This window comes from Rhinolophus hipposideros, assembly GCF_964194185.1.
Source record: "Rhinolophus hipposideros genome assembly, chromosome: 6".
NCBI lineage: Eukaryota > Metazoa > Chordata > Mammalia > Chiroptera > Rhinolophidae > Rhinolophus > Rhinolophus hipposideros.
This window is the reverse complement of record NC_138052.1, coordinates 77,825,243-77,851,963: the sequence shown is the minus strand read 5'-3', so window position 1 is coordinate 77,851,963 and position 26,721 is coordinate 77,825,243. Positions and strand designations below refer to the sequence as shown.

The 26,721-nt window shown below is 37.4% G+C and overlaps 2 protein-coding genes across 8 annotated transcripts in view; one reads left to right on the top strand and one right to left on the bottom strand.

Annotated features, from left to right (window-relative positions):
- The window catches only part of KANSL1L (KAT8 regulatory NSL complex subunit 1 like), a 100,295-nt gene extending 90,820 nt beyond the window's left edge, over nucleotides 1-9,475 (top strand). Inside the window, 9 exon segments of the mRNA XM_081051753.1 lie at nucleotides 1,178-1,306; nucleotides 3,279-3,397; nucleotides 4,140-4,264; nucleotides 5,460-5,514; nucleotides 6,681-6,793; nucleotides 7,863-8,013; nucleotides 9,084-9,155; nucleotides 9,157-9,285; nucleotides 9,287-9,475. Of these exon segments, the coding sequence (XP_080907879.1) occupies nucleotides 1,178-1,306; nucleotides 3,279-3,397; nucleotides 4,140-4,264; nucleotides 5,460-5,514; nucleotides 6,681-6,793; nucleotides 7,863-8,013; nucleotides 9,084-9,155; nucleotides 9,157-9,285; nucleotides 9,287-9,343 (950 nt within the window). The 3' untranslated portion in view covers nucleotides 9,344-9,475.
- Nucleotides 9,476-9,961: 486 nt separating this feature from the next.
- Nucleotides 9,962-26,510, bottom strand: RPE (ribulose-5-phosphate-3-epimerase). 7 transcript variants are annotated; one of them, XM_081051761.1, is made up of 7 exons: nucleotides 26,308-26,506; nucleotides 25,624-25,658; nucleotides 19,461-19,540; nucleotides 14,762-14,901; nucleotides 14,247-14,381; nucleotides 13,590-13,676; nucleotides 10,612-12,731 (listed from the first exon to the last, which is right to left on the bottom strand). In XM_081051761.1, the coding sequence occupies exons 1-7, from the start codon at nucleotides 26,416-26,418 to the stop codon at nucleotides 12,609-12,611; spliced, it is 711 nt and encodes a 236-aa protein (XP_080907887.1). In that variant the 5' UTR covers nucleotides 26,419-26,506; the 3' UTR covers nucleotides 10,612-12,608. The 7 variants fall into 7 exon arrangements, with proteins under 7 accessions (XP_080907881.1, XP_080907885.1, XP_080907887.1 ...); XM_081051760.1 differs by having other exon boundaries at nucleotides 25,628-25,658; nucleotides 26,308-26,420; XM_081051755.1 differs by lacking the exon at nucleotides 25,624-25,658 and having other exon boundaries at nucleotides 9,962-12,731; nucleotides 26,297-26,510.
- Nucleotides 26,511-26,721: the final 211 nt, after the last annotated feature.

Genomic DNA, 26,721 nt, shown 5'->3' with positions numbered 1-26,721 from the left:
TCTCAGGTGGGGCACATGGACACGGCCTTATCTCCCCATCTGCCCATTCCTCTGCTCGAGACTCTGGTTTGATCTGTGAGGACAGATCTCATCAGTGAAGCTGAGGGGCTGGCATGCTATCAGTGGCTCTAGACGATTGTCCTGTTCCACATCCTCCTTTCCTGCAGGTCTGGAGCACCTTTCTGTGGCACATTTTCCCATGTGCTTTTGTACTGTTTGCTCTTCAAATTCCATGTGGTATTAGTCTTTCAGATTCCTCATAAATTCTGCTCTACTTACAAGCTCCCTTTCTTCCTTACTAGTGTGGATGTCTACGTGCAGATCTGTGTGTCTATGTAAACAGAAACAAAAAAAATTGTCTATCGTTTTTAGGGTGCTTTGCCATCTTGAAAGCAAGTCCAGTTACTGTTGGTAGGCCATGCTTTCAGTGTTGGTGAGAATATGGCATTCAAATCTGCTGTTTTTTCCCATTCCTTTCCATGTTTCCAAAACCCTTCAAAAAAGAAGCCCTTCAAAATTTGATTAATGCAATACTGGAAATGTGGGTTTCAGATAGGCAAAAATGATGAAACTAACATTTATTGAATACTTATGCCGAGTATACTTGTAATTCTTATTCTCCCTATTTTACAGATAAAGGCAACTGAGAAATAGAGGTATTAAGTGACTTAGTTTTAAAAAATCTCATTGCTTTAAAAAGTGAAAGAATGGTGCTGGGAACTGTCAGTTTGATGAAATCTGGTTCTTGCTGCCAAGAGTTCCCAGCCTGTTGATTCTGTAGAATCTAACTTGGTCCTGAATTATTTTCAGATTTAAGGGTAAGCGGGAACTAATTTAAGGATTCAGATCATATTCAACCAGATTTACAGATCGAATCAATCTTATTTATAACATTTTACAATTTAGAAGACTTTGAGCACAGATCACTTTTCATCTCCTTCAGATAATGGAGCAACTATAGGAAGTTGGGTACTTCCTAAAGATGTTTTTAAGGCATCTTAATTCTGGGTATTTTCAGTTTAGGAGTATTCCATCTTGTAGGTAAGTAGTTACTATGTAACTGAATGGTATGTTAATATTCTGCAATGATGTTAGTAGATACACATTAACGTGTTCATTATCTGATTTGTGTTAAGGAACTAAAACTTCACATTTCCTTTCTTTCCATTTCTTTTAGTACGTAACACTTCTCTGAGTCAGTGGAAAAACGGATATTCTCCTACATGCCAGCCTCACATAAGGCCAGAATCTTCTGCACAGCTGTTCCAGGGAAGAAAGAAAAGACACTTGAGTGAAACAGCGTTAGGTAGGTTAAAATGAGGATATGAGTTCCAGTATCTAAAACTGAAAATCAAGTCTGATCTCCAAAGTACACACTGATTCATGGGAGTTGATAATTCAGTCCAGTCACTAATTATACAAAACATCCATGGGCCTGTGAACACTAAACAACATGTTCAGAATTATTTGTGGCCTGGGGATCCATCCACTTTATGGCCATTAAGGATTTCTTTCCTATGTTCCCTGACTAGAGTTCTTTTCTACTTAACTTTCATCCTGGACAGGACTTACTCTCCAGAGTTGTTCTGGACTCAAAATAGGTCAGTACAAAGTTTCCGTGTAGAAATTTATTACCATTTCTGGTACCTACTATGGTGTTGATTCACTGAAGCTTCCTCAGAGTTTTGAGAAATTAGACGATATTCAGTTAAGGTAACTCAACTACCTCATTCAATTCACTTTAGGAACTTAAAGTTCCAGGATGATCTATAGAGATGTATTTGAAACTAGAACCATTCTAGTAACACAAAGTGAGATTTTTGTGGTGATTTGAGACAAGATAGTTTCCATAGCTTTTGCAAATTAATGATAAAAAAATAAAACGGGGAAGACACATATTAAATAGCAAATTATCTATATTCCCCTTTGGGTCTTGTTCATTGTTCCACTGGACATAATAGTATATACATTGGTAAAGTATTCCCAGATGTAATATGTCAATATGCCCAATAAATTAGAAACTAATTACATCCAAGATGTACTAGACTGTAACTACACATGCTGGGTTTAGCACATTTATCACTGCCTCCAGAAGACCCACCGTGACAGACCAAGTCACTGCCCCATCAACCAGTGTGGCACAAAATTCAACTCCCACCCTCATCGAGATTTCATTATACTTGTTTTTAGTGCCTCAACCAGCTTCTAAGAAACTTCCATACCTGTATACCAAAACATAGGAAGGAAAACTTGTGTCTCTTAAGATGCATTATGAAATACCAATTACCTAAGATGTAAAATGTTTCACTTCAATCGACAGATCTAAGTTCAAGTTTGATGGAAACACAGGGATAGAAGAACAAGTAAAGCGCTTTATTACCAAGAAGTAACTAGACAACTCCGTAAAGAGCAGGACATCTGGTGTCATCTCTTTAACTAGTAAATATGAAAAAAAAACCTCTCTTCTAGAGTATTAAAAACCCAGGAAACCAAGAACCAATTTCAATATGTGGATTCAGATTTGAAGAAACTACTAGACATAAAGGACATTTTGTAACAAGTGGAAAACCATGGACTGTTTATCTTATTTTACATTACACAGGAAAATTTTAATATCCATACTAAATTAAAACAAACAAGGGCAGTAAATAAGTGTATATATACTCACAAATAGGAAACCAAAAGAAATGGAAAAAAGTAACGTGAAAGAAACACAGAAAATACCAAGAAGTAAACTTATAATAACCCAAGAAAAAAATTTCATTAATGAAAGAACAGGATGCTATAAAAATGAGTAACAGAGAAAAGGAACTTTCAGAAATAAGTACTTTAATAGAAAAATTTCCAAAAATCAATAGAATGGTCAGAAGATTAAGTCAAAAAAATCTCCCAAAAAGTAGAAAAGTAACATACGAAAACATGAGAGAGAACAGATAATACAATTAAGAGGGTAAGTCTTGAAGGTTCAACATCTGGATAGGTACAGAAACATGAACACAATTACAATAATCTAAAGAAAACAGGAAAAGAGTAAAGGGCAGGGGATGAGATTATTAAAGAAATATGTATTGGATATATATTGGATGAAAACTGTCAAGACCCCAGAAAATATAAATAATTGTGGCAGGATTGTGGGTAAGTTATTTTGAGATGAGTTTAAAAAAATAATTAAAAAAACACACAACAGATAAGGAATCACATTACCTAACTATAAAATAATTCTAACTCCTGTAAGCCATGTTAACGTTTGATACTCTCAATGGTTCTTTCCATGGCAGGAGAAAGAACAAGATTTGAAGAATTTGCTTTTCAGCACACAGAACCAGGATCTCACATCAATTTTCCTGCTGCTACTAATGTCAATGTTATATCAAGAACCCAGAATTCATCATCACAAGTAGGTTTTTTTGTATACTGACCTCTAAAACTGCTTTATTGACTTTTGTTAATTAAGAGCATTGCTTTTAGTACATATTAGCATCCTTCTTACTAGGAAGCAATAATTAAACATTTTTATAGGGAGTTAATTGTTCATTAATTCTTGATTATGGCTTTTTTCCTGTTACAGCTTAAACTTTTATCATAAGCATTCCTACTCCTTAATGTGAAGCTAAGTATAACCTTGCTAATAAGAATCAAGCACTTGTGTTGTTTTTATTATCTGGTCAATGTAGAAGTCAAAGATGGACGAGTTTAGGGAAAAAAAGTGTGAAGCTCAGGGACTAGGAACACTTAAATGAAGAGTGTAATAATTAATGATCTTTACTAAAAATCATTATTAAAGCCCACTGAGTATTTCATAGCTTTTCCTAATAAAAAGTGAGTTTATATTGAATGATCATTTCATTGACATTTAGGGTGCCTATGGTAATCTTTTCTGATAAGAGGTTTTCATTTTAAGGCTTGTATGTGTGCACACATACAAATGTACACTGTATAACTTGCTACACAAAAAAAATTGCATTGGTTTACAGAAGATAGGTATACTTTTTCTCAACATTTATAGTCAGATTTTTAACAATATATTTGTAAAGCTTACACATTGTACACTGCTATATTATCTTTATATAACTCAGGAGGGTATAATCACAGACAACTGCATACTTCTGTAAAACTACTATAATCCTATTTTGCTGCAGAATACTGCACGACGGAGATTGCGAAGCGAGAGTTCTTATGACATAGATAATATCGTGATTCCCATGTCATTAGTGGCCCCAGCTAAGTTAGAGAAACTCCAATATAAGGAAATACTTACTCCAAGGTATGTATACTTATATTTTTCAAATTTCTTCCTTCTTTTTCTTGAATAAACTCAGAGTGAAGTTAAATTTTATAAAAGATGGTCCTCTTCCCCTCCTCCCACTTGTATAACCATGGACGGAAAATGATGAAAGAAACCTTTATATTACCCATGCTGAAAAATGTGCCTCAACTTTAAATAGTATCACAACGTCTAAGGTTTTAAGAATTGGGAATTTCTGACTTATTCACTTTAGCACACTTAAGTCTTTCTAATTCAATATTTAGTTCTTATATGTAGATGGCTCTGAAAGGTACTTTAGGGATATAATTATATTAGCAAATAATCCTTGCTCTTCAAAATGGAGGTTTATACGAGCTTGCAGAGTTTAAAAAAAGCTACTACCTTTGCAATGGGGTATTTACCCTGTAAGACAATAACGCCTATTAACAATAAAGATTTGGATATACTGCCGAGTGAGCAATAAACACATTAAATAGAAAGGTGAATGGGAAGGTCTGGGAAGAATCATGGACAGGGAAGGTAGTGTAGTCACATGGAGACCACACAAAGGCACATGGACATGGGCTCAAGGCTCAGCCACAGACTGAGGTTTTGTGTGGGGCAATAAAGGGAGTTAAGGCTGGAAAAGTTAGAACCAGATTGTGGAGGTCCTTGAGTGCCACAGGAAACTGTGCTTCCTAAGGGCAGTGAAGTTAGTCAATTTGTTTTAGAAATGACAGCAGTTCAAGACTGAATCTGGCACCAGAAAGTAGAGAGAGAAGAGGATGGAAGGAAACACACGTAAGCTGGGTGACGACTATAGTAATTCCTATTGCTCTCTATCACAGCTGATTTCTAATTCTCTTGTTAATAATTTCTTTAAGGTATTAACTCTAGGAGGTATTATGAGAATTCCCACAGAGAATCTGTTGATATATTCTATATAAGAGATAACAATTGTTATTTGTGGTTTTGATGTTCTGTAGCAACAGTGATTTTCAATTTATGGTGTTAGGCTGGAACTGAATGGTTGAACCGATTATTTAATACAAAGGAATTCTGTGGTCGTTATTAAACTCAAAAGAGGCCAGGAAGGGAGTCTTCACACAAAGAAACTGGCAAATGCTACAAATCAGTTTTTGTTGTTATTGAGCCATTTTATTAGCAACTACTTGACTTAGAGCTGTTTGAAATTGGTTTGTATCTTCAACAGTTGGAGGATGGTTGTTCTTCAGCCTCTGGATGAATATAATGTAGGCGGAGAGGAGGTAAGTAGCCTTTCACTTATGGGGTAATTGTAGTTTATATATTATGAATGAAGTCTACTTTATTTGATATTTGAGGAACTAAAGAAATATAAGCCCTTTAACGTACAATGATTTTTTTCTTATGAAATTTGATTAGAAAAATGTTTTGCAAATTTGACTGCAAGGACAATGTATAAAAAAAAAAGAAAAGCCAAATATAAAATATACCATTTGCTTATGTGAGTTGTTGAAACACTGAATTTACGTGAATCTCTACATTCATTTCCAGTATTAAGCCACATTTTTCCTGCATGAGATTTAGTCTTAATATTCAAGCCTACCAAATTTAAAGTCTTGGGAACAAACTGATTTTGAATTTGGAACATTTTGGACTTTAGAAAAACAATGTGGTACATATATTACATCATAAGTACAGGGAATCTAGGACAACTCTCATAACCAAATATTAATGTTTCTATAATAAAATCAGATCAGGCAGTGTCACCAAATGAATTATGAAAACTTTTTCCAGAATTTTTGAAACTGTGGGAAAGGGATTGTATATGGGTAAAACATATCAAGAGAAGAACAACAAATTATATAACTGAATTTCAAAGTGATAGTCTATAGAAGCAGTATTACATAAAAGACATTTTGTTTTTATAAGTCTTTCTATGCCCACTGATCGTGTTTTTCAGCTACCAAAATTTACTTTTTAATGCCCTTCCATTCTTTAATGCACTCTACCCTCGTTCAGAATGATCCTAGCTAGGAAACCCAAATTCTTAAAACACTACCACCGCCATCTTAAAACTCCAGATAAGTCGTTAGGTTCTCATTTATCTCAACCAGTTTTACTTTTGATATAAACATGTTCCTGGAACAGTATACTCCATAATGGGCAATCAATACAAAATTTGAATAAAGTTTTAAAAATATATAAAATGAAAGCACTGTGAACCTTTTTGTAATCTAGGTTAAGTGTTCAAACATGACCTAATAGTGAGAAAGTTTAGGGAGTTTTTGATGCCCCCTTTTTAGGAATTTGAAGTTCATCTCACAATATTTGTTTTCTCCATTTAGATTTCAAGTTTTCTTATTATTGTTCTCTTGATGTGGAATTGACACCTGTCCTTGTATTTCAAAATGTTTCTAATAAAAGTAAAACTTTTTATTTCTAATTCCAGATAGAAGATCTTTCTGATGAAGCCTTCTCCCTAAGACACAAAAAATATGAAGCAAGAGAACAAGCCAGATGGTCATTATGGGAGCAAAGCAAGTGGCACAGAAGAAACAGCAGGTAGGTGTTATGCATTTAAAACCCAAAACCATGGAATCAACAAAAATTCTGTATGAATGAGAGAGATCACTACAAAGGAAAAACATACTGTATAACATCAGCTATTTGTGCACTGGAACTGAAACACTGCATGTACTGAGCTTATATTTGGGCTAATTCATAGTGATGAAATGAGTTTCTGTATTTTAGTCCACTCTAATGCTCAGGATCACTGTCAACCTCAGAAGAGTAGATTTAACGGATCAAATGTGATAATTCTCCCTAAAATAAAGGAGGTCATTTCAATGTATTGTACTGGATCTAACACTAGGGATTAGAATTTGGGTAACCGATTTTAACATAATTACTTCAAAAATGTTTTTGTTTAAAAAAATTTTCAAGAAACCTGTCCAGTCTAAAAAGCAACTAGTCTAAAATATTTTGAACGTCAATGAGGGAATAAATTCTAAAAACATAGTAATTATATATTTGAGAAAAATCTCTGGTAGTTTATATTTACATTTGGCTAGTGTTTTGTATAGTTAAAAGTCAGTAAGTAAGGTCATGTTGAAATCTGGTGTGCAGGCATCTCATTTAATTAGTGTTGTTAAAATACATTTCTGTATTTAGGTCTCGAGATATCCAGATTTGTTGTAGATCCTTATTCCAAGAATTATCCTAACATATATGAGATTTAATTCTCACCTTTCTCCACATTCCAGAGATATAACTTGCCAGAAGTACAGAAGAAAATGTGAATCGAGTCCTTCAGGGATGACATTACAATAATCATAGAATACTCTGGAAACTCAGAAAAACTGTTTTAAGGGTCAAGTAACTGTCCTTTGTTGTTTTCTGAGAGAACAAAAAAATAAACAAAAACCTTAAAATTTGGCAAAAGACTTCATAAAATACAATTTAAAAATCTTTGAGATATGAGTAGCATCAGGAAGATTAGCAGATGAATTTTTAAAAATATTTTGGGCAGAACTGTTTAAAGAAAAGTACCAAGTTAAATTGATTAGTGATACCTGGTTATATAAAATGTTAAGACCTTAAGAAATAAATACTTTCTTGGTTTTCTTCCTAGAGCTTACAGTAAAAATGTGGAAGGACAGGACTTGCTTTTGAAAGAATACCCTAATGCCTATAGTGGCCAGCACCGTGCTGCTCCAAGTCCTCAGAGCCAGGATCAGACTGCACATGGCTCACCGTCATTACACGAAGGACAAGAAACCACGGTAAGTGTAACCACAACTAGCTAAACCTTTTAACTGCCTTTCATCCTTCTAAAAACTTGTTTGTAGCAATTCCTTGTTATAAATTCAGGATTTGTCATGACACAACAAACGCAGTATGACAATCAGTATAGATGGAATGCTGGATATGAATCATAGGATCTGTATTCCAACATTCGGGTTCCATCACTACCATGTTTCCCCGAAAATAAGACCTAGCCAGACAATCAGCTCTAATGCGTCTTTTGGAGCAAGAATTAATATGTAAATTTTTATAAATTTAATATAGTAAAATAAGACCAGGTCTTACATTAATTTTTGTTCTAAAAGACACATTAGATTGTCCAGCTAGGTCTTACTTTTGGGGAAACATGATAACTACACTGTATCTTTTGATGGATGTCAGTACGTAATTCCACCCACTCATTTATCTGTTAGGAAATGGGGATTGTATCAGCGTTTCACTATAAAACAAATCAGATTAAAGAGCCTCTGGAACACAATGAATGTTAGCTGCTGTTTCGACTTCCCCTTATAAGAGATTTTTACTTGTCTCCCAGAAGATCCAGTTCTCACCTCAAGGGGAGTGTTTTCTACCACTGCATCTATAAAGTTCTTGCACTTTTCTTCATAAGCAGGTTGGAAAAGGAGAACCACAGCTAGAATGGAGACTATAGAATAGGCAGTGGAAAGTAGTGGAAAACTCAGAAGGACAAGTCAATAGGTGTTTGTAATAATGATGAGATGCAAAGAGAAATACTGAAGTGCAGAATTAGATCAAAACACCTTTACAACGGCTTTCCCAAAGTGCTCTTAGGCTGGAAATGAACACCAGTGCCCCATGGCAGTGTTTCATCTTCATGGAAGAGGCAAAGTGAACAAATAATTCACAAAGGTCCCTAAACAATTCTCAGTATGTTCCATTTGGAGTTGTTTGATATTTAAGTCCAAATGAAAATTTGTACATTATGTGTTAAATATTGAATAGTTATTACAGAATTGACATTTTCACATTTGATACATGAATTTAAACAAATTAGTTGAAACTTAACTGAACATGTTTTCTCTTTCAGTCTCTGTGGTGGGAACGACGGACTTTTCCACTGAAGGATGAAGACACAGATGCCTTCTTATGCCAAGATGAAAAAGAACAATCAGATTGAAAGATCGAGCCCAGCTTTCAGTAAAGTCTTTTGTGCCAGTGCACTAGAGAATGGTCACCATCCAAAAAGGCAGGCAGACAGAATGGAAGCGTACAAAACCTTTGCTCTAGGACTTAACTCATGTTAAGAAAAAAACTGGTGATAGGAAACAGATAAAGAAAACTAACTGAATGGAAAACAGGAGGAAAAAAAAATCCCTGTTCTCCATCTCCCACCCGCTCCTGTCACAATTCCAGAGTAAGAGCATGTACTGCATAGAGGAATCTTTTATGCTGTTATGGAAGGTATGTCTCTTTCCTTCTTGAAACACAGGAGTTAACTAGCTTTTCACTTACAGACAAATGCTAGTCATTTGTGTTTATGATGCAAATCACAAGCACCAAAAAATTAACTGCTGCAATTTGATGTTAAATCACATTACTGGGTAAATCATTTTAAAAAGATTTTATATCCATACACACATATATACATGCACACATACTTGTGCAAATGATAGCTTTTTCTATACACATGGTAATTCATGAAAACTGCTTCAGAAATATTAGAGTATACAAATATGTGTGTATAGAGTATACATACACACACGTATGTAGTTTTAAAAAAACACTGGCAGTGACTACTCCACTTTAAAAATGCATGTATGAATTACCCCATGAAATGTAAGCTGCACTATAAATACAGAAGCACATGTTTCCAATGATAATGGACACCTAAGTCTTGACTATGGAGATCGAATTTTTTTTAAAAAAATGTTTAACCAATAGATGTTATTTATGGAAATTTCTATACCAGATAACACAATATTCCTTTATTTGAAATCACTGATATCTGTTGGACTAAACATAGGTTATTTTCTATGCACTCCTAATAGAATCAGACAAGCAAAGTAGAGTTAAATATTGTTTTTTAAAAGTATCGCATCTTTTAAAACTCAATTACTCAACGTGAGTTTTTAAAACTCAATTACTCAACTTGAGTTTTTATCTATTTTATCTGTATCTCGTGAGAAGACACCAACTTAAATGAGCTCTAGGAAAAGTCCTGTCAGTATAAAACATTGTTATTTCTAGTTAATTTGTTATCATACCATAGCTTATTCTATTCAAATAAGCATCTATTCTTACTTGTATCCTCGAGTGAGAATTAAAACTTTTCAAAGGATAATGCTTCAATACTGGAGACTGGAGTGTACATTAAGGAAAACTTTTTGAAGCCATTACATCATTTTTTTTTCCTATGTAAAAGTTGAGGACAATTTATATGAATCCCTTTTTCTCATGTAAAAAAGGTTATTCAACTTGTAGTACCCATTTAGCTGACAATCCTGGCCATCTGGCCTAGCCTTGGGATGATATTAAGTTTTTGTTAGGGACTGGAAATTATGCTAGTTCCTTTAAAGAAGAAAAACAAATTCAAATTCAATACTGACAAATTTTTGCTTGTAGTTTTACTGTACATTTATTTTTTAAAAAAGAAAACAAAAGCCAGACAAACCCAAGTTGTCAGGCAAATAAACTCAAATCTTTCTGTCATGTCTGATATTATAATCTATGTAAGTTTTTTAATTAAAGTTATTTCTATATACCTTGTTGTCTGATTTAATACCACCTTATTCATGGGACAAAACTTTCCCAAGCTAAAATAAACACAAACATTAAGAAACAAATTTTTACTTTGTAATCTAGAAAAAAACACAAAGCAAGCTCTATTCCATGCTTACCTGTTAATGTTCTTACTTTTCAAATCTTACTTCTTAAAACTCAGTCGCCTAAAGAAGTTCAATGACACTGGTCCTGTTATTTCTTGCCATACGCGTACGTATTACGTAGCAAGAGTATTTACAATAATGAAGTGGCAGATATATTTGTTTCATAGTGTAATTTGAGACACAATATTTAGTTTATGGATTAACTCTACACCTTGTCATCTCTTAGCCTACCTGGTCTTTCATGGATTAATAAAATATGTATCCTTGGGGTCAAAAATCCATAGTTCCAGAATTTCCTCAGCCACCTGGTTCCACCACAGGGTAAAGTTAGACTGGAAATAAGACCATGTTAAGTAAAAGAAGCGTTCTTTGCCTAATGCACCTCCCAAGGCCTCCGTTTGTAAAAAGAATACACACCAGAAAATCCTATGCCCTACTGGATCCTTTCCGTGCTATCAGCCTGTTGCTGAGCTTTTGTATCTTCATTTTTTAAATGGGGACAAAAGTACCTGTCCTACCATTCACAGGAGTGATTTGTAGATTTAATGAGATTATATCAAAGTACTTTATAACCTACAAATTTATAATGATAGTTTTGTACTGAGCATCCTCGTTTCTATCCTACAATTCTAGGAAGAGTAGTGGAAGCTTTAAGTGTATGATAGTATCTCTGTTAATCCTCAGTACAAACCTGCATTTATTAGTTGCATTCAATGTATAAATCAGCTAACAGAATCTCGAAGAAATTGGTTGATTTGATTTGCTAAGGTCAAATAGTTGGAAAGGGAAGAGTCAAGATTCAACTCAATTTTACTTCCAAATGGAAGCTTTTCTTTCCTTTCTGCTCAGAACTAGCACATTATTACTTCATGTCCTGAAGAATGGTGGCCATGATTAACAAAAGGGTGGGGTGGGAGGAAATCACTGAGAAACCTGCCCCTGCAGCAAATCTAACAAACACCCTGGTAAAAATATGCTTGTATTTTAAAACAGATAACCTGAAAATCCCTGGGCTTCATACATTGTTTTTAGTCTTCATATATCAAATATAAGGTGCAAAGTAAAAAACAGATGCTTTAGAAGCAAGAAGAACATGGTATGCCATCCCAGCCAGATTCACTTCGAGTTTTCATAAGTTGCATTCTACTCATTATCACGCATACCGTGTTTCCCCGAAAATAAGACCTAGTCAAACAATCAGCTCTAATGCATCTTTTGGAGCCAAAAATATAATACTGGGTCTTACATAATTGTCCGGCTAGGTCTTATTTTCAGGGAAACACGGTATATACAAATCAATGACATGAAACAGAAAAAAGAGAAGGACTTCCTTTGCTTTTGGAAAATAGCCGAGAAACAACAGAAAACACTTTTTAGAAATGGAGAAAAAACATTTTTTTCATAGTATCTAATACGCCTTCCTTAGGAATTAAGACACATTTCTGTTTATAACCGTAAAACAGCCATATTTTTACTCTTTATAAAAATCAAGTTTCCCAGTAAAAATGGTATATTTCACCACATTAACCTTTAAATTCCATCACTAAAAAGTAGTAATACACACCAATTTCTAACCTCTTGGAACATTCTGCACAACAGATGTTAGTCACTGGAATGAATAATTGCTCAGAAAAGCAGCACTGCCTCAATTGTGATAGGATTTGGTCAATATTCTTGTTTTCCAGTAAAAAGATTTCAGGAGCAGAAACGTGGGATGCCTTGTGCTTTCATCGATCAAGAGAGCGTTTCTGAGCAGCTTCTGAGCAAACATTTCGTAACAGGTTGATCACAGATCTGGGGTCTTCACTCCTCATAATGGCACTGCCAGACACAATCATGTTAGCTCCTGCCTGCAAGAAGTAAACACTTCGGTTATATCTCCAAGGAAGATGCAGAAAAGCCTAAGAATGCCTGAAACAGAATTTCTACCCTTGCAACTTGTCAGCACTTTAATTTTACAAGAGTCACTGGGAAGTGAAGAGATTTAAGCAATCTGGTTCGATGGCGAAAGGTTGAAATGCTTAACAAATGAGGACATGAAGCTTTTGAGAAGTATAAAGCAGAAAAGTGTGGCTTTCATACAAAACAAACCAAAAACTGGAAATGCAGATTAGACCGTGATGTTAAATACAAACAGGCCACGTAAACTTAAATCACCTGCAGAGCTCCAGGCAGGGGTGGCACCCACTTAGTGAAGCTCAGGTGCCCCACTAAGCCTGGCTGTGGTAAAACACTCACCCCATCTCCACATGGAGGTTAGAGGCATCCAGAAATCAGATCTAGAATTTCATCATAAATGGCTCTAGTCAGTTCTTCCAAGGGACAAATAGGTAATTAACACACCTAAGTTCTACAGAAGAACATTTTTCCCCCCTTGTAAGAAGGTGTGTTTTCTTTTCCTATTTGGAAAAATGACTCACTCAGTCACTGGGACTTAATGATCTTCTGAAGGCGCCATGGCATTCAGCATATTCTTTTCCAAAACAGAACTTTCTTCAGCATTACTCAGATAACCGAACTTAGTTATTAATGATTATGTGATTTTAGAACATTCACTCATTGCTCTTTATTTTCTTAGTTCTACATTTGAACAAAAAATACTTTTCCAAGAAAGAAAGGCAATTTAGGAAACGTAGGGGAAATCTCTTTGGCCCACAAGACAATGTCCTGGGACAGGAAACTGGTCTGGGTCAGTCAAGCAGTCTCACCTCTGCACATTTATGGATGGTCTCAGGACCTACTCCGCCATCGACCTCTATGTCCAAAGATGGGAACTGGGTCCTCAACCAATGAACCTAGATATACACGAGGAAATAAGTGACTCCTAAAGTGGATATTGGGGGGGCGGGACGACAACCAAATAAACAAAAAAATAGCCAACATCAGCCACTAAAATAGGACTCCAACTGTCTCACACAATAACTTCATATCAATATACAAATTATGACTACGGAAAATTTCCTTTTTAATATACTAAAACAAATTAAAGTTTGCTTTTATAAAAGCAAACTCTGTTCTGTTTGGGAAATGGCATTTAATTTGCTATGGCTTTGCAGGGAACATACTTCATGAAACAAGACAGATAAAACCCTCGATATTCAATGGAAACTCCCCAAAGCTCTAAAGGCTACAGAGATAATGGTTTTGAAAGAAAAGTTCAAGATTAAGATGTTATTATCTTTTCTAATTTCCAAACCTAAATCTCTTACAGCATTTGCCATTGTGTATTACAACGATCTGTAGGCACTTCCATCTCCTCACCCTCAGAACAGGAAATGTCTAAATACACAAGTGGTTCAATATAGGCTTATTGAATGAACAAACACCAATAAAAGCCTCACCCCAGAATCAAATACTTCTTTTACCTTGGGCATCATATCTTCCATGAATTTCTGCCCTCCAAACCCAGGTTCCACTGTCATAACCAAGGCCATATCTATCTGATTAGCCCATGGTGCCAAATACTCCACTGTAGTTCCTGGTTTGATGGCAAGGCCAACCTGTGACAGAGATAAATTTGCTAATCACATTAACAATTCTATATTATATTATCGTGGTGTACCTGATATAGCAGTAATGTCTATTTTTAAAAACTAGAATACATATGTAAATGGAATGTATGAATTGTTCAGACTACATAATTATTTTTTTTAAGTTAACAGGCTATTAGATGTAAATGTTTCTAAAAGGAAGTAATATTTAAAAAAATTATCATACATTATTATACTTAAAAAACAAGTTATATTTAAACTCTGGCTTCCTAGCTGAACAACAGCTGCCTAAGTCCGGTCTTATCTCCCTATCATTTCCTGTCTTCTACCAAATCTTCTCAACTGAGTAGGAATAGTACAAAACAGTTCTGTCACCACTGGCCTCTCACCTTCATCCCATTCTCCCGAATGTCTTTAATCAAAACCCCTGGGTTCTCAGTAGCCTCGAGATGAAAGGTATACTGATTGGCTCCGGCTACAGCCATTGGCTTTACCCACTGTTCCGGCCTCGACACCATCATGTGCATGTCTAGAAAGAAAAGACACATCTCCTAAATACTGCTGAAAGGAACATACCTGGCTCATATTATCGAAGTCTACTGTTTTCTGTTTGGAATATAAACTCTTCTGACATCAAAATAATTGTGAAATAGTCACATTTATACACTGCTCACCTCCTTTTATCCTGAAGATGAGGTTTTGGTTAAACTCATTTACAAAGAAGCGTATGTTGCTGCATACGGAAAGTAATGACTAGAAATTAGGAAACCTAGGTCCAGGTCCAGGAAATGCCATTTTATTATAAACTTTAAAAAGTTGTATTATCTATGCAGACTTGCTTCCTCATTTATAAAATAAGAACGCTAAGTGATTCTTTTCACAAATATTTCACTGAGCACTTACCATACCGTTAACTATTCTAGGCCCTAGGGATACAGCAAAAGACAGACGAGAAAAATCTCTGCTGTCATGGAGATCACATTCTTAGTCGCGGAGACAAACCATAGAAACGTAAGTAAATACAGCACAACTAGGATGGTAGCTACTGAGGCCAGTGTGGCTGGGGTGGGAAGCCCTGGGGAGAGCAGATGAGGGCAGAGAGGCGTGGGCTGAGCAGAGAGATGGCAATGGCCTGTGCAGGCCATTGGGGTTTTATTCCCAGTGAGATAGGAAAACACTGCAGGATTTTGAGTGGGGAAGTGACAAGATCTGACTTAGAAGGCCATGGCATTAACCCAGGTGAGAAAGGATGATGGCAGCAACTGCAGATGGCTGGAAGTGGTGGAATGCTGGGTATATTCTGAAGGGAGAGCCAACAAGAGTTGCTGTGGGTTAAATGTAGAGGCTGAGAGGAGGCAGGATCCTGCAAGGACTGGGGCCTGAGTAACTAGAACATAACTGCCATTAACTGAGAGGCAGAAGACTGCAGGAGGAGGAACGGATGGAGGGGGAAGAACAAGGTAATAGGACACGGCTGACAAGCATCCTAATCCTAAAGCTTGAATCATATAAATATTAGGCAAAATGGGCATGGCCTTCTTAAAGATCTTGACTTCAAACTTAATAGCATTTAATGAGAAAGAGAGGGCAGCTTAAAAGAAACTAAATCAAGAAAAAACCACTGTGAAGAAGGAAAACAGTAAATACTACTGTGCAGGAGAGATGGTAGTGAGATGTTCTGAGTTCTTGTTTTGCCAGAGTGAGCATATTTCTGATCCACATTAAAGAAAACAATCCTAGTATTCCAAAACTCAAACAAAACTCTGAAACGCAGTAAGCCTTTGAAAGTGTCAGGAAGAATGTACCACTCGACTAATGAAGCCAAGATTAAAGTTTATATTTCTAAACTAACAAAAGCAACAAAAATAGAATATATATTAAAAGACAGGCTCTATTTGGTGTTTACTTCTTTGTATTATAAACAAGGACAATTCAACGTGATTTAAAGTATCTAGTTTACTCATTCCTTAAGTTACCAGACAGCTCTGTCACTCAGTCTCGCAGGCAGTAACCACTAGCAACCTTCACGGAGACTCCAGGTTCAGGGAGTCACGAGTTCAGGAAATTTGCTTGTCGTTAACATACTGAGTGAGCAGTTCTCCACTGTTCTATCATCAAGCTCCCTTTACATTCTTAAAAACCATTGAAGACCCCAAAAAATGTTGATGTGGGATATATGTATATCAATATTAATGTATAAGAAATTCAAATTTTAAAAATTTTAAAGTCCACTTATTTTTAAAAATAATAAGCAATAATACATCTATTATACGTTAATGTAGGAGTGGTATTATTTTACGTTATTGCAACTCTCTAATGTCGGACTTAATAGAAGACATCTGTACTCACATCTGCTCTGCATTCGATCTATTCCAATACTTTTCATATGAAGAAAAGGACATAAAAAGGGCAGAGTACATTAATATTATAGTCTTTCCAGGCAAGTGTGGATATCCTTCTATTTCTACACCAAAACTCAACAAGTGGTACTTTTATAAAAGTTAATTCAATGTGGAATCTGTAAACCCTACGAGTGAACCTTTTGTACTTTGTTACACTAAAACCTATTGGTCCATCTTGCTTTGAATGCATCTTTTAAGTATTGGATCAAAGAATTACACAGATCTAAATAGTGACACATTTCATTATATAATATAAAAAAGAAATCACATTATATCACTACAGATCTTATCAGAAAAGCTCTAAGTACCAGGAATCTGTCAAGCTCACAGCAGCAGATACAAGTTTTCCAAAAGTCTATAATTTTCACTTGCAAGCTAACTTTACTAGTGGCAACAAAATCTAGTAAGGCATTTTCCTTGAAGTAACAGGCTTAGTTTTAAAGAAAATGTCAGTAAAATACCCAAGTCTGATAACCATAGTTCATCTGTCAGTCTTTCAAGTGAAAATGGTGTTCATTTAAAAAAGCAGCTAATTCATTTCAAAACTCAAACAATGGCGCAAGTGGTTTTCCTTGAGAAAACCATCATCCCCCAGTATGCAGAAGAAGTGCTTTATATGGACTTCCCACTGTCACACAAAATATTAAAAAGACACGCATTCAAGGATCATGATTTACTAAAATCAGTAATTTGCACTGCGTCATCAAGGATACCTACTAGGAACACACCATGATGAAGAATGTACTGACTACTCGTGCGGTTAATACCACTGCTCTGATTCGGGCTAAGGAACCAGCAGACTAACTCACCAGAGCTTACGCAGCCTCAGTACACATACGGCAAATAATTTAAAAATAGTTTTGACCTCATGGACCATCTGAAAGGGATTCCCATGGGCCTTCAGACCACACTCGAAGGCCAATGATACAGACAACTTTCCCCTCTCACTTTATTTCTTAGATGGTTATTTCTACTCAATACTGAGATGAAACAGTTAAGAATTTCAGCAGTTATACATACAACGTATGATGTAGTTCCTAGAATATATTCACGTATCAATTATCCAACAACCAGGATCCAAGAATTAAACAAACAAATGTTTCTTAATATAAAAGACAAAGGTCACAAAACCCAAACAATAAAGGACACGGAGTCCACTCATCCTTATTTTAGACCCACTCTTAGAAAGATTGATCAGAAAGATTACTAGCAAAAAACAAACTAAAAATAGCAAGAAAAAGCAGACTGTGTGTGGTGGTGGCAGCAGGGTTGGTAAGAGTGAGAAGTAATACTAGGAGACCAAATAAAAGGGAGAGAAAAAGGGGGAAAAAATTATTAAATCCACACGAAGCCATAAGTAGAAGATTCTGTGGCCACTGTACAGTGGGGCAAACAATGCTACTTATTTCATTTCATCCACCTGTTAGTCATAACACATTTAGATTGAAAAATTCATTTTCCAAAATGTAGTACAAAATTAAGTTTAGATAATCAGAGGATTATTCCGTTATCTGGAAATTTCAAAATGGTGAACACGTTGGTAGAATACTGTTTCCCTCGTACCACATAAATGAGGCAATAATGTACTTGTTTCTGGTGTGCTCAAAGTGGATGGGTACTACATAGAAGCCCTGCCCAACAGGCCTTCCCACGCTAAGGGCATGCTCACAGTGGCACTGGATAGTGCATTAGTCACTAGGCACATATGGCTGTTGAGAACTTGCAATATGGTTAATGCCACTGAGAAACTCATGTACAAGAGATTTGGCAAGTGAGGTACTGCTAACTTAGTTTGAAAGAGCAACAGGTAGACTCAACTCGTGTTCCATGAGAAGTAATTTCTAGGTTACTGTGTGATCTTAAAAATCTTAATTCACATTATCTTACGACATTCAAGTGGGAACATCTACAGGTTCCACATACAGAAAGCTCCAATTTGCATAAAATAACTGGCTTCACTGCTAGACCATAAATCAATCAATTAATTAATTCACTTAACAATTACACTGAGCCCCAATCTTGTGTCTATGCTTAGCTCTAGGAAAACCACAATAAAAAAGTGGATGAAATTCCTGCTCTCAAGGAGTTTAGTGTGTTTCCCCAAAAATAAGACCTAGCCAGACGATCAGCTCTAATGCGTCTTTTGGAGCAAAAATTAATAGAAGACCCAGTTCTGTCCTGTTCTGTTGTATTCTACTCTATTCTTAGTCTTATATTATAGTAAAATAAGACAGGGTCTTACATTAATTTTTGCTCCAAAAGACGCATTAGAGATGATCGTCTGGCTAGGTCTTATTTTCGGGGAAACACAGTATATAGTCTGATAAAAATAACCTCAGATTGAAGGAAGTTCTAAGAAGAAAATCCAGCTGATATGGGAACTGCATAAGGGTTAATTTACAATAGGTGCTTAATTTAAGAAAGGCCTGAGGAAATGACAAATAACCTGAGGCCAAAAGATGCCACAGAGCCAGCCAGCCAAGTGAAGTTTTCCAGGCAAAGAGATTAGCAAAAGTGCCAAGGCCCCAAGATAGGAGAGTTTGACTTAGTACAGGCAGCCAATGAAGCCCCAACAGAGAGATGGGGTAAAAGCGTTCTAGACGAAATTGAAGTTGAGAAATCAACCACCTACTTTTCTTTTACTTAAGCAACACATCCAGCTTCAGATGGCATAACACCCACTTACCAAAGAAAGGGTCCTGGCCTAGCTGCTTTCGGAGGCTTTCTACCACAGGGTGACCAAAGGTGATGTTGGGAACAAAATGCCTACAAGACAAACAAAATCTTACTCTGAAAATGTTTTCAATTCAGTTTCTGTATTTTTCTCAATATGTATTCTTGATGGGGGTAGAGGAGTCTGTAATTGCACTATTTCTCAATTAAATATTTAACATCAGCATCAAATGATACTAAAAATATCTGGGTAATTTTGGCTTTACAAAGAAGTATCTCCTTGATATTTAAAAAATCATAATAATGTCATATGATTTAACTGTAAGTTATAAACCCCGACAGGTAGAAATGTAAAGATGACAAAATCAAAACCCCAGAAGTTATATGACTTGCCCAAGTCACATACTAGTTAGGAAGTTCTGAACTCTAATATGGGTCTTTCCAATTCTAATTTGTCACAGGCTGCCTGTGGCTATATCTAATCCACTTCTATCACAGGGCACTAAATGACAGTTTATTAAAACTTTCTTAAAGATCATCAATAAAGAAACTTTATGTATTAAAAGTCAACATTTACTGAGGGTTTACAACATGCTAGGTATTGTACCTCTCAATTCATTTCATTTTCACAGTAGCCTTATGAAGTAGATGTGTTATTTTATGAAGAGCATAGGATAAATAACCTCAAGTCAACCAGTTAATTATTTGTGGGAGCAGGATTCCAATTAAGTCTTCAAGTATGAGACCCAAAGTACTTAACTGCTATCCTACTCTAGTTAGTCACTGTGTTCTAGCAACTACCATACTGGGTACTTCAGAGCACTGTATTTTATAAATATGCGCAAGTTCTTGGTTAGCCCAGGAAAGTTTACAGTCTCCTTGGTACGAGATGCCTAATGACTCAGCAGAATCCATGACCTACTGTTATAGTGTATTTGTTGGTAGGAAGCCAATGTAGCCCAGGACATTTCCCAACTCCCTTAGTACCCAGCTGGCCCATGGCTTGTGAGTTTTAGTGACACGTGTCACTGCAAAGCCCAGGAGGTTAAGTAGTATTCCTTTTCTGCTCTTACTTTACCCTTCTACCAAGAAAAAAGTCCTTAAGGAGTGGCAGAGCCACAGGATAGAAAGACTATGCCCCTGAATTTCTGCAAGAAAGGACTTGCTTACTGAATTATTACATGAATCAGAAATAAACTTTATAATGTTAAGCCACTGAAATCTGGGCTTTATTTGTGAAAGTAATAGGTATACCCTACATGAGGATTGCAAGAAAAACTAAACAATAACACACAGACAAATGAGGTAAAATAATTCCAGAGAATAGTATAGTATTTTAAAAGTGGGGGAAGATCATGAGATTCACAGAACAAAGAGAATTTGTGAAGGTGGGAAAAGAAATGAAGCAAAGGCAGAAATAGGCAAGTTATGTGCAAAGAAGGGGGAAGATGGCGTTGACTAGCGAGGCCGGTGTGAAAAAAGGCAGGCAGCAGACTTTACCAGTCAGGGTATCAAATGGCAAGCTCAGTGGTTGGACTTTATCCTGTTGTAAATATGAAGTGAGGTTTTAAAGCAAGAAGCAAATAAAAAATAAAGTAGGAAGATGGACTGAGCAGTAAATTGGAAGAAGGGAGGTAAGTGTTAGCAAACGGCAAGGAACAGTAAGTATAGAAACAAGGACAGGTAAAAGTGATGGGATGTGTAAACTGATGTAGGGGGTGGAAGAGAGAGAATGAACCACGGTTAAGATTTCAACCTTAGATGACAGGCAGAATGAGCATTAATAAAAAAAATAAAACTTATATGGACCAGGCACCATTCTAAACACTTTCCATGTTAATTCATTAAAACCTCACAACTCTATGAGACAGGAACTACATTATCTGTATTTCACAGATGAGAAGAAGAGGTCCAAGGTCACACAACCAGGCAGTGCTGGAGGAGGCATTAAAGCAGGAGTGTCCAAACATTTTTCAACGGTTTTCACCAAGGGCTATATGCGGTAAAATACACAAACAGCCAGGCCACTCACTCGAGGTGAAGTACTATTGCCTCACCTGGTTTATTTAAGTAAACTAAATATATTTTTAGAATTTGCTGCGGGCCAATTAACAATGGATTGCGAGCCGCAGTTGGCCAGCGGGCCACAGTTTGGACACCCCTGCATTAAAGGCAGGAAACCTGGCTCCAAAGTCCAGGCTCTTTATTATACTCACCTGCCTCTCCACCAACAAACTAACAACAGACAGAAAAATGAAGTTCAGGTGAGGAGGAGACTTGAGAGGGAGGTCAGGATTCAGGACACATCTGAGGACTGGTACAGGCACTTTCACACACGAGCATGTCGGTCCTTGGAGCTTGGGTTTTTAATATGTAGGAAATCAATCACTCTACCATTCACCTAAGAACAATTACTGCTAGGGTTATAGATAAGAGGCTTATTGTGTTTACTTACAACTTGGACGTAGGGGTCAGAGAAGCAGGCAGGGAGGCTTACTGAATATTACACAACTCTGGAATTGAAAAATTTGTATTTTGTTCACTGTTCGTTTAATTTGCTGTGTGACCTCAGAAGTACAGGCATACCTTGTTCTATTGTGCTTAGCTTTACTGAGCTTCACAAGTGTTACGTATTTTACAAAGTAAAGGCAAGACCCTCCATCAGCAAAAAGATGATGACTTGCTTTATTTTGACACTCATTCTTTTACGGTGGTCTGCGACAGAACCCACATCTCCAAGGTATGCCTGTACTGTTTTTCTCTCAGCTTTAGGTTTCATTTATCATGAAAATAAACAATCACATCTCGAGAAAACAACAAATGCACTTTTACTTCACTGGGAAACAGAAGCAGATTGTATAAAACTACTGACCCCCAAATTATAAAATGAATAGCGCTATTAAAGATCAATCACATCAGTGCACTGTGTTCACCAAGTACGCTGGGAGAACAAAAATGCACCAGTATCCTCAGTAGAAATCCAAGGATTTTAACTAAGTCATAATAAAAAGAGGCTACAAACCCAAGCATGAAGTCAGATTGACCCCAAATTTGCCTGACTACGGTAACCATGGGAGCACTTGCAACAAAAGGATTTACAGGCTCTATTCCAAGCCCACTGACACCAAAGAGGACCTGGGAATCTAAATTCTTAACAAGTGCCCAAGACTTCTTATCAGACCAGCTTGGAAAACACCAAATTATTTCACTTTAATGAAGAGAAACTTCATCGGGAAGTCTGCTTCATTATCACATTACTCTGTCTTTTTTTCCTTGAGGGTACTTTGGGGAGCAAAATCTGCAAAATATAAATGCAATAAAAAAGTGTCCGTTTTTCCCAGAGCACTGACTGAAAATAAACTCTCATTATTTATAAGATAGGAACACATTATTTTATCTCTCATCATGTTCCATCATCAATCATAAGCTTTGTTTGTAATTGTCATGCAATCTAGTTCAGACAGATCAGGCAAAGATGGTTAAAGGGAGGTCTAACTTTGATATAAAACGTCACCGACTGTAACCAAAAAACACTTTCTCTGAATTAGGAATCACAAACTCATATGCCTACAAGGGTTGGCAGGTAACATTAAGGAGCAAAACAGGGCAGATGGGACAGGCAACAAATGAATATCTGGCCGGGCTAATGGTGGCTGCCATTCAACTCGAGCCTATTGTGATCCTGAGACTGTGGACCCAGTACTGGCAAATCTTTGGATATTTTTCAAGTTGAAAATCTAATACTAATGTGAAACCTCCCAAATTTTAAATCCTGGTAACTAATTTGGAAACTGCTTATTTGCTGTGTTCCCACACTCAGGACCAACACATTTCCAGTCACTGTGGAGTCATGACGCATTTATATGCTTCCCAATTTTCTTTTCCACTTGGGCTTTATTTCAAATATCTAACCATACTAGTACCCCTGCACCCCCACAGTGTGCCCAGAATTTGTTCCTGACTTTCCTGATGAAGACATTCAGTTTTAACCAGGAGAGAAATGGGAGTCTCATAGGAGACCAGAAAACAAGCACATCCAAACTCAGTGTAGTGTTGGAGATTTTTAAAGGGAACCAGGAAACAGAAGCATGGAGGCAGTACCCAGAGGGAAGGTAAAAAGTGGGTGGCCACGTTGGGAAAGGGAGTCCCCACCCCCACTTTCATATCCCTGGCCTGAGAGCTCAGCCTGGCTCTACCTCTTCTGGTGGGACATTCAGGAAGGGAACGAACCTCCCTAAACTGGTTTCCTCCTTTGCAAAAGGGGAATAAAAATAGCTCTTAGCTCAAAAAGCTGTGAAGCTTAAAAGGTGTATGCAGAATTCAGTTTTTTTTCAAACCAGGATGTTTCTTGGCAGAGGAGGAAAGGAGTCAATAAAAAACAAATACTTTTATCTTAAGCTCAGGGTTATGATAAAGCCTTAAAGCCTTTCATTCATTCAACCAACTGTAACTAAGCTTGTCATGGTGCTTTACCTGCAAAAAATAGAATTGAGCCAGAGAAACAGAACCTGTTTTCAGGGAGCTTACAGTGTAGGAGGAGAGCTATGAAATAAATAGTAGTGTATAAATTAGCTGCTCTTTGAGGACAGAGAATGTCTTAGGTATTCTCTGTAAGTCCAGTACCCACAGAAGACATTTCATGTCTGACACAACACAGCTGTTGCATTTTTCCATTCCTAGCTCCACCATTTCCTAGCTATGACACTGTCACGCAGGGGACCCTGCTCGCTGCGCCATTTGTCGTGCAGGGTCTCAGCTCCCACTCCCCGCCCAAGAACGCAGGACACGGTAAGGCCAAACAGGAACACCCACGGAGCCATAGATAGGGGAGTCAAACCGATATATTTCGCTGGCGGCTGGGCTGGAGACACAGGAAGCAGGATCTACATAATCTGCCTAACAGCAGTCCGCGCTTGCCAGCCACCATCTTCTTGCTAGCCCCCATTTTCTGCTAGCGTAGCCACAACCGTTATATTAGTGGCCAATGGCTTACGGGTTACAGCTGAAGGCCAACTAGCCACAGCTGCTGGCCATCTGATCACAGTTGATGGCCATTTACTACCCGAGCCAGCACCTTTCTATGTGAGGCCGAGAGCCTGGAAACTGTTTTTTGGGGGCTTTGTCCCCACAGACACCACTGACAGTGACTCAATCTCTGCATCTGATTCCTCACTGTTAAATACCAGTGCTAATAACAACACCAATCTCTTAAGGCTGTGTGAGTTAATTCACAAAAGGCATAGAACAGAAATAGTTAAGTCCTCATAAATCCTAGCTACTATTGGTATCATTAATATTCCTGATTTTGGTCAACTGAAACAAATTATTTTCTCCATTCACCCCGTTACTCAAACATGGTCCAAGACTTATTGAAAACCAAATTGCTTTATGTGTCAATAGACTACATACATATACATGTAGCCTGTTCTATTCTGAAACCCTTAGGTGTCTCAGACACAAAATTCTACGTCTCATTTTGTGTCTCAGACACAAAAAAATGTAGCTACCCATCTCTGAGGTACACATTCCATTTAAGTAATATTATCCGTGAAAGTTCAGGGTATTCAAGCAAAGGTATCAAAAGCACATAAGTAGAACTACATGATAACGAACTAAAAATTAAGCTTTTGTGAGAGATAACATTTACGACCTTCTTACACACTTAGCATAAAATTCTCATAGTACTCTACTCTTAAAAAAAAAAAAAAAATCAAGGTTTTGCCATTAACAGTTGGGCATACCAGTTAAGGTAATGTGTGGAATGCAAAAAAGAAACAACAGACTTGACCAGACAGAACAAATGAAGAAGACAAAACTCTTACAAGGGGAATGACATGAAAATGGAAGAACTGATATTGTTTGTAAATATACGATTTGCAAATTTGCATGAGGGCACAGAGACGTTTTACTTATTTAACATAAATTTATTTTTCTATCCTAACCCAAGATAATGGAGGTTATGACTTTATGGCCAGTTATCAGTGAGGCTAAGAGAACAACTGGTACTTGGCAAACCCAAGAAGATCCAAGCTGTAACTGTCACAGAGTTGAGTAATCTTGAGATTCTTACTGCCTTCTCTAGGTTTGTTTCCTCATTTTATAACCAACTTAAGAAACTAGCATCATCTCGGTTCCAAACAATATTATGTGCTATAACTACAGTGCTTAAAATTTACTTACAAAAAACTGACCTCCCTGAAGAGCAGGGTGCCTGAAGAGAAAATAGACAGGAAAATCAAAATTTGCACAATGATACACTAACAATTACAAAGAATTTACTGTATGCCAGGCCCTGTAAACTTTACATGTACTGCCCAAGCGATAATTCTATTACTACTCGCATTTTTCACATAATGAAACTGAAACTCAATGAGGTTAAGTGGCTAGTACCAGGTGATCCCAGCAGGTGGCACAACTCAGGCAATCTCACCGCAGGTGCCAAACTCCATCGTTACACAAGGCTGGCTCCCCAGCTTTACCACTACCTACCTATATGAACTTGGGCAAGTCATGCCTATCCCCCCTTCGGCCTCAGTTTCTCTAGCTGAAAACGAGACACGTGTCCTAGAGATTGAAGATCGTTTCCGCATCCTAAGTGCTAGACCACACGTTACGCGGGGGGGAGGGGAGGAGATTGAGACTGGGGACGCATTCATGGCCCAGGATACCACCACCTCAGCTCCGCTCTAAGCCAGGCCTCCAGGACGTTCCCCCCAGTCCCGTTCTTATAACCGCGTTCAGAGTGAGGCGCTCCGCGGGAGAGGGACGCCGTGCACCCAACAGGCATTCAATAGAGGTGCGCCCATCCCGCCCCGTGCAGCAACCCTGACCCGAGCCCCGCAGAGTTACCCGTCCATTACATCCAGGTGCAGATAGTCGGCCCCAGAGTCCAGCATTCGGAGGCACTCGGCCCCTAAATTGGCCAGGTCGCTGTTGAGGATGGAAGGGCCAATCTTGCAGCCAGACGCCATGGTGCTAGTTCCCAAGAGCAAGTTATCCCACGAGTCCCCGGGCAAGACCAAGGCGTCGCCCCGATTGGTGACGCAGTTTTGCCCGCCTCTTCCCAGCTAGCGTCTTCCGGAAGCAGCTCTGCGAGGAGGAAGTCCCGCCTTCCTCTCGGGGGAGGGGCTAGTAGCCTGAAGGCATAGGGGCGTGGCCTCGCGTAAAGGTCCCTTCCGCCTTCCTCTAACCTTCGCTTTTAAAATCAGGTTATTGGACCTGGAAAAAATTTAAAAAAAAATAAAATAAATAAAATAAAATCAGGTTATTGGAAC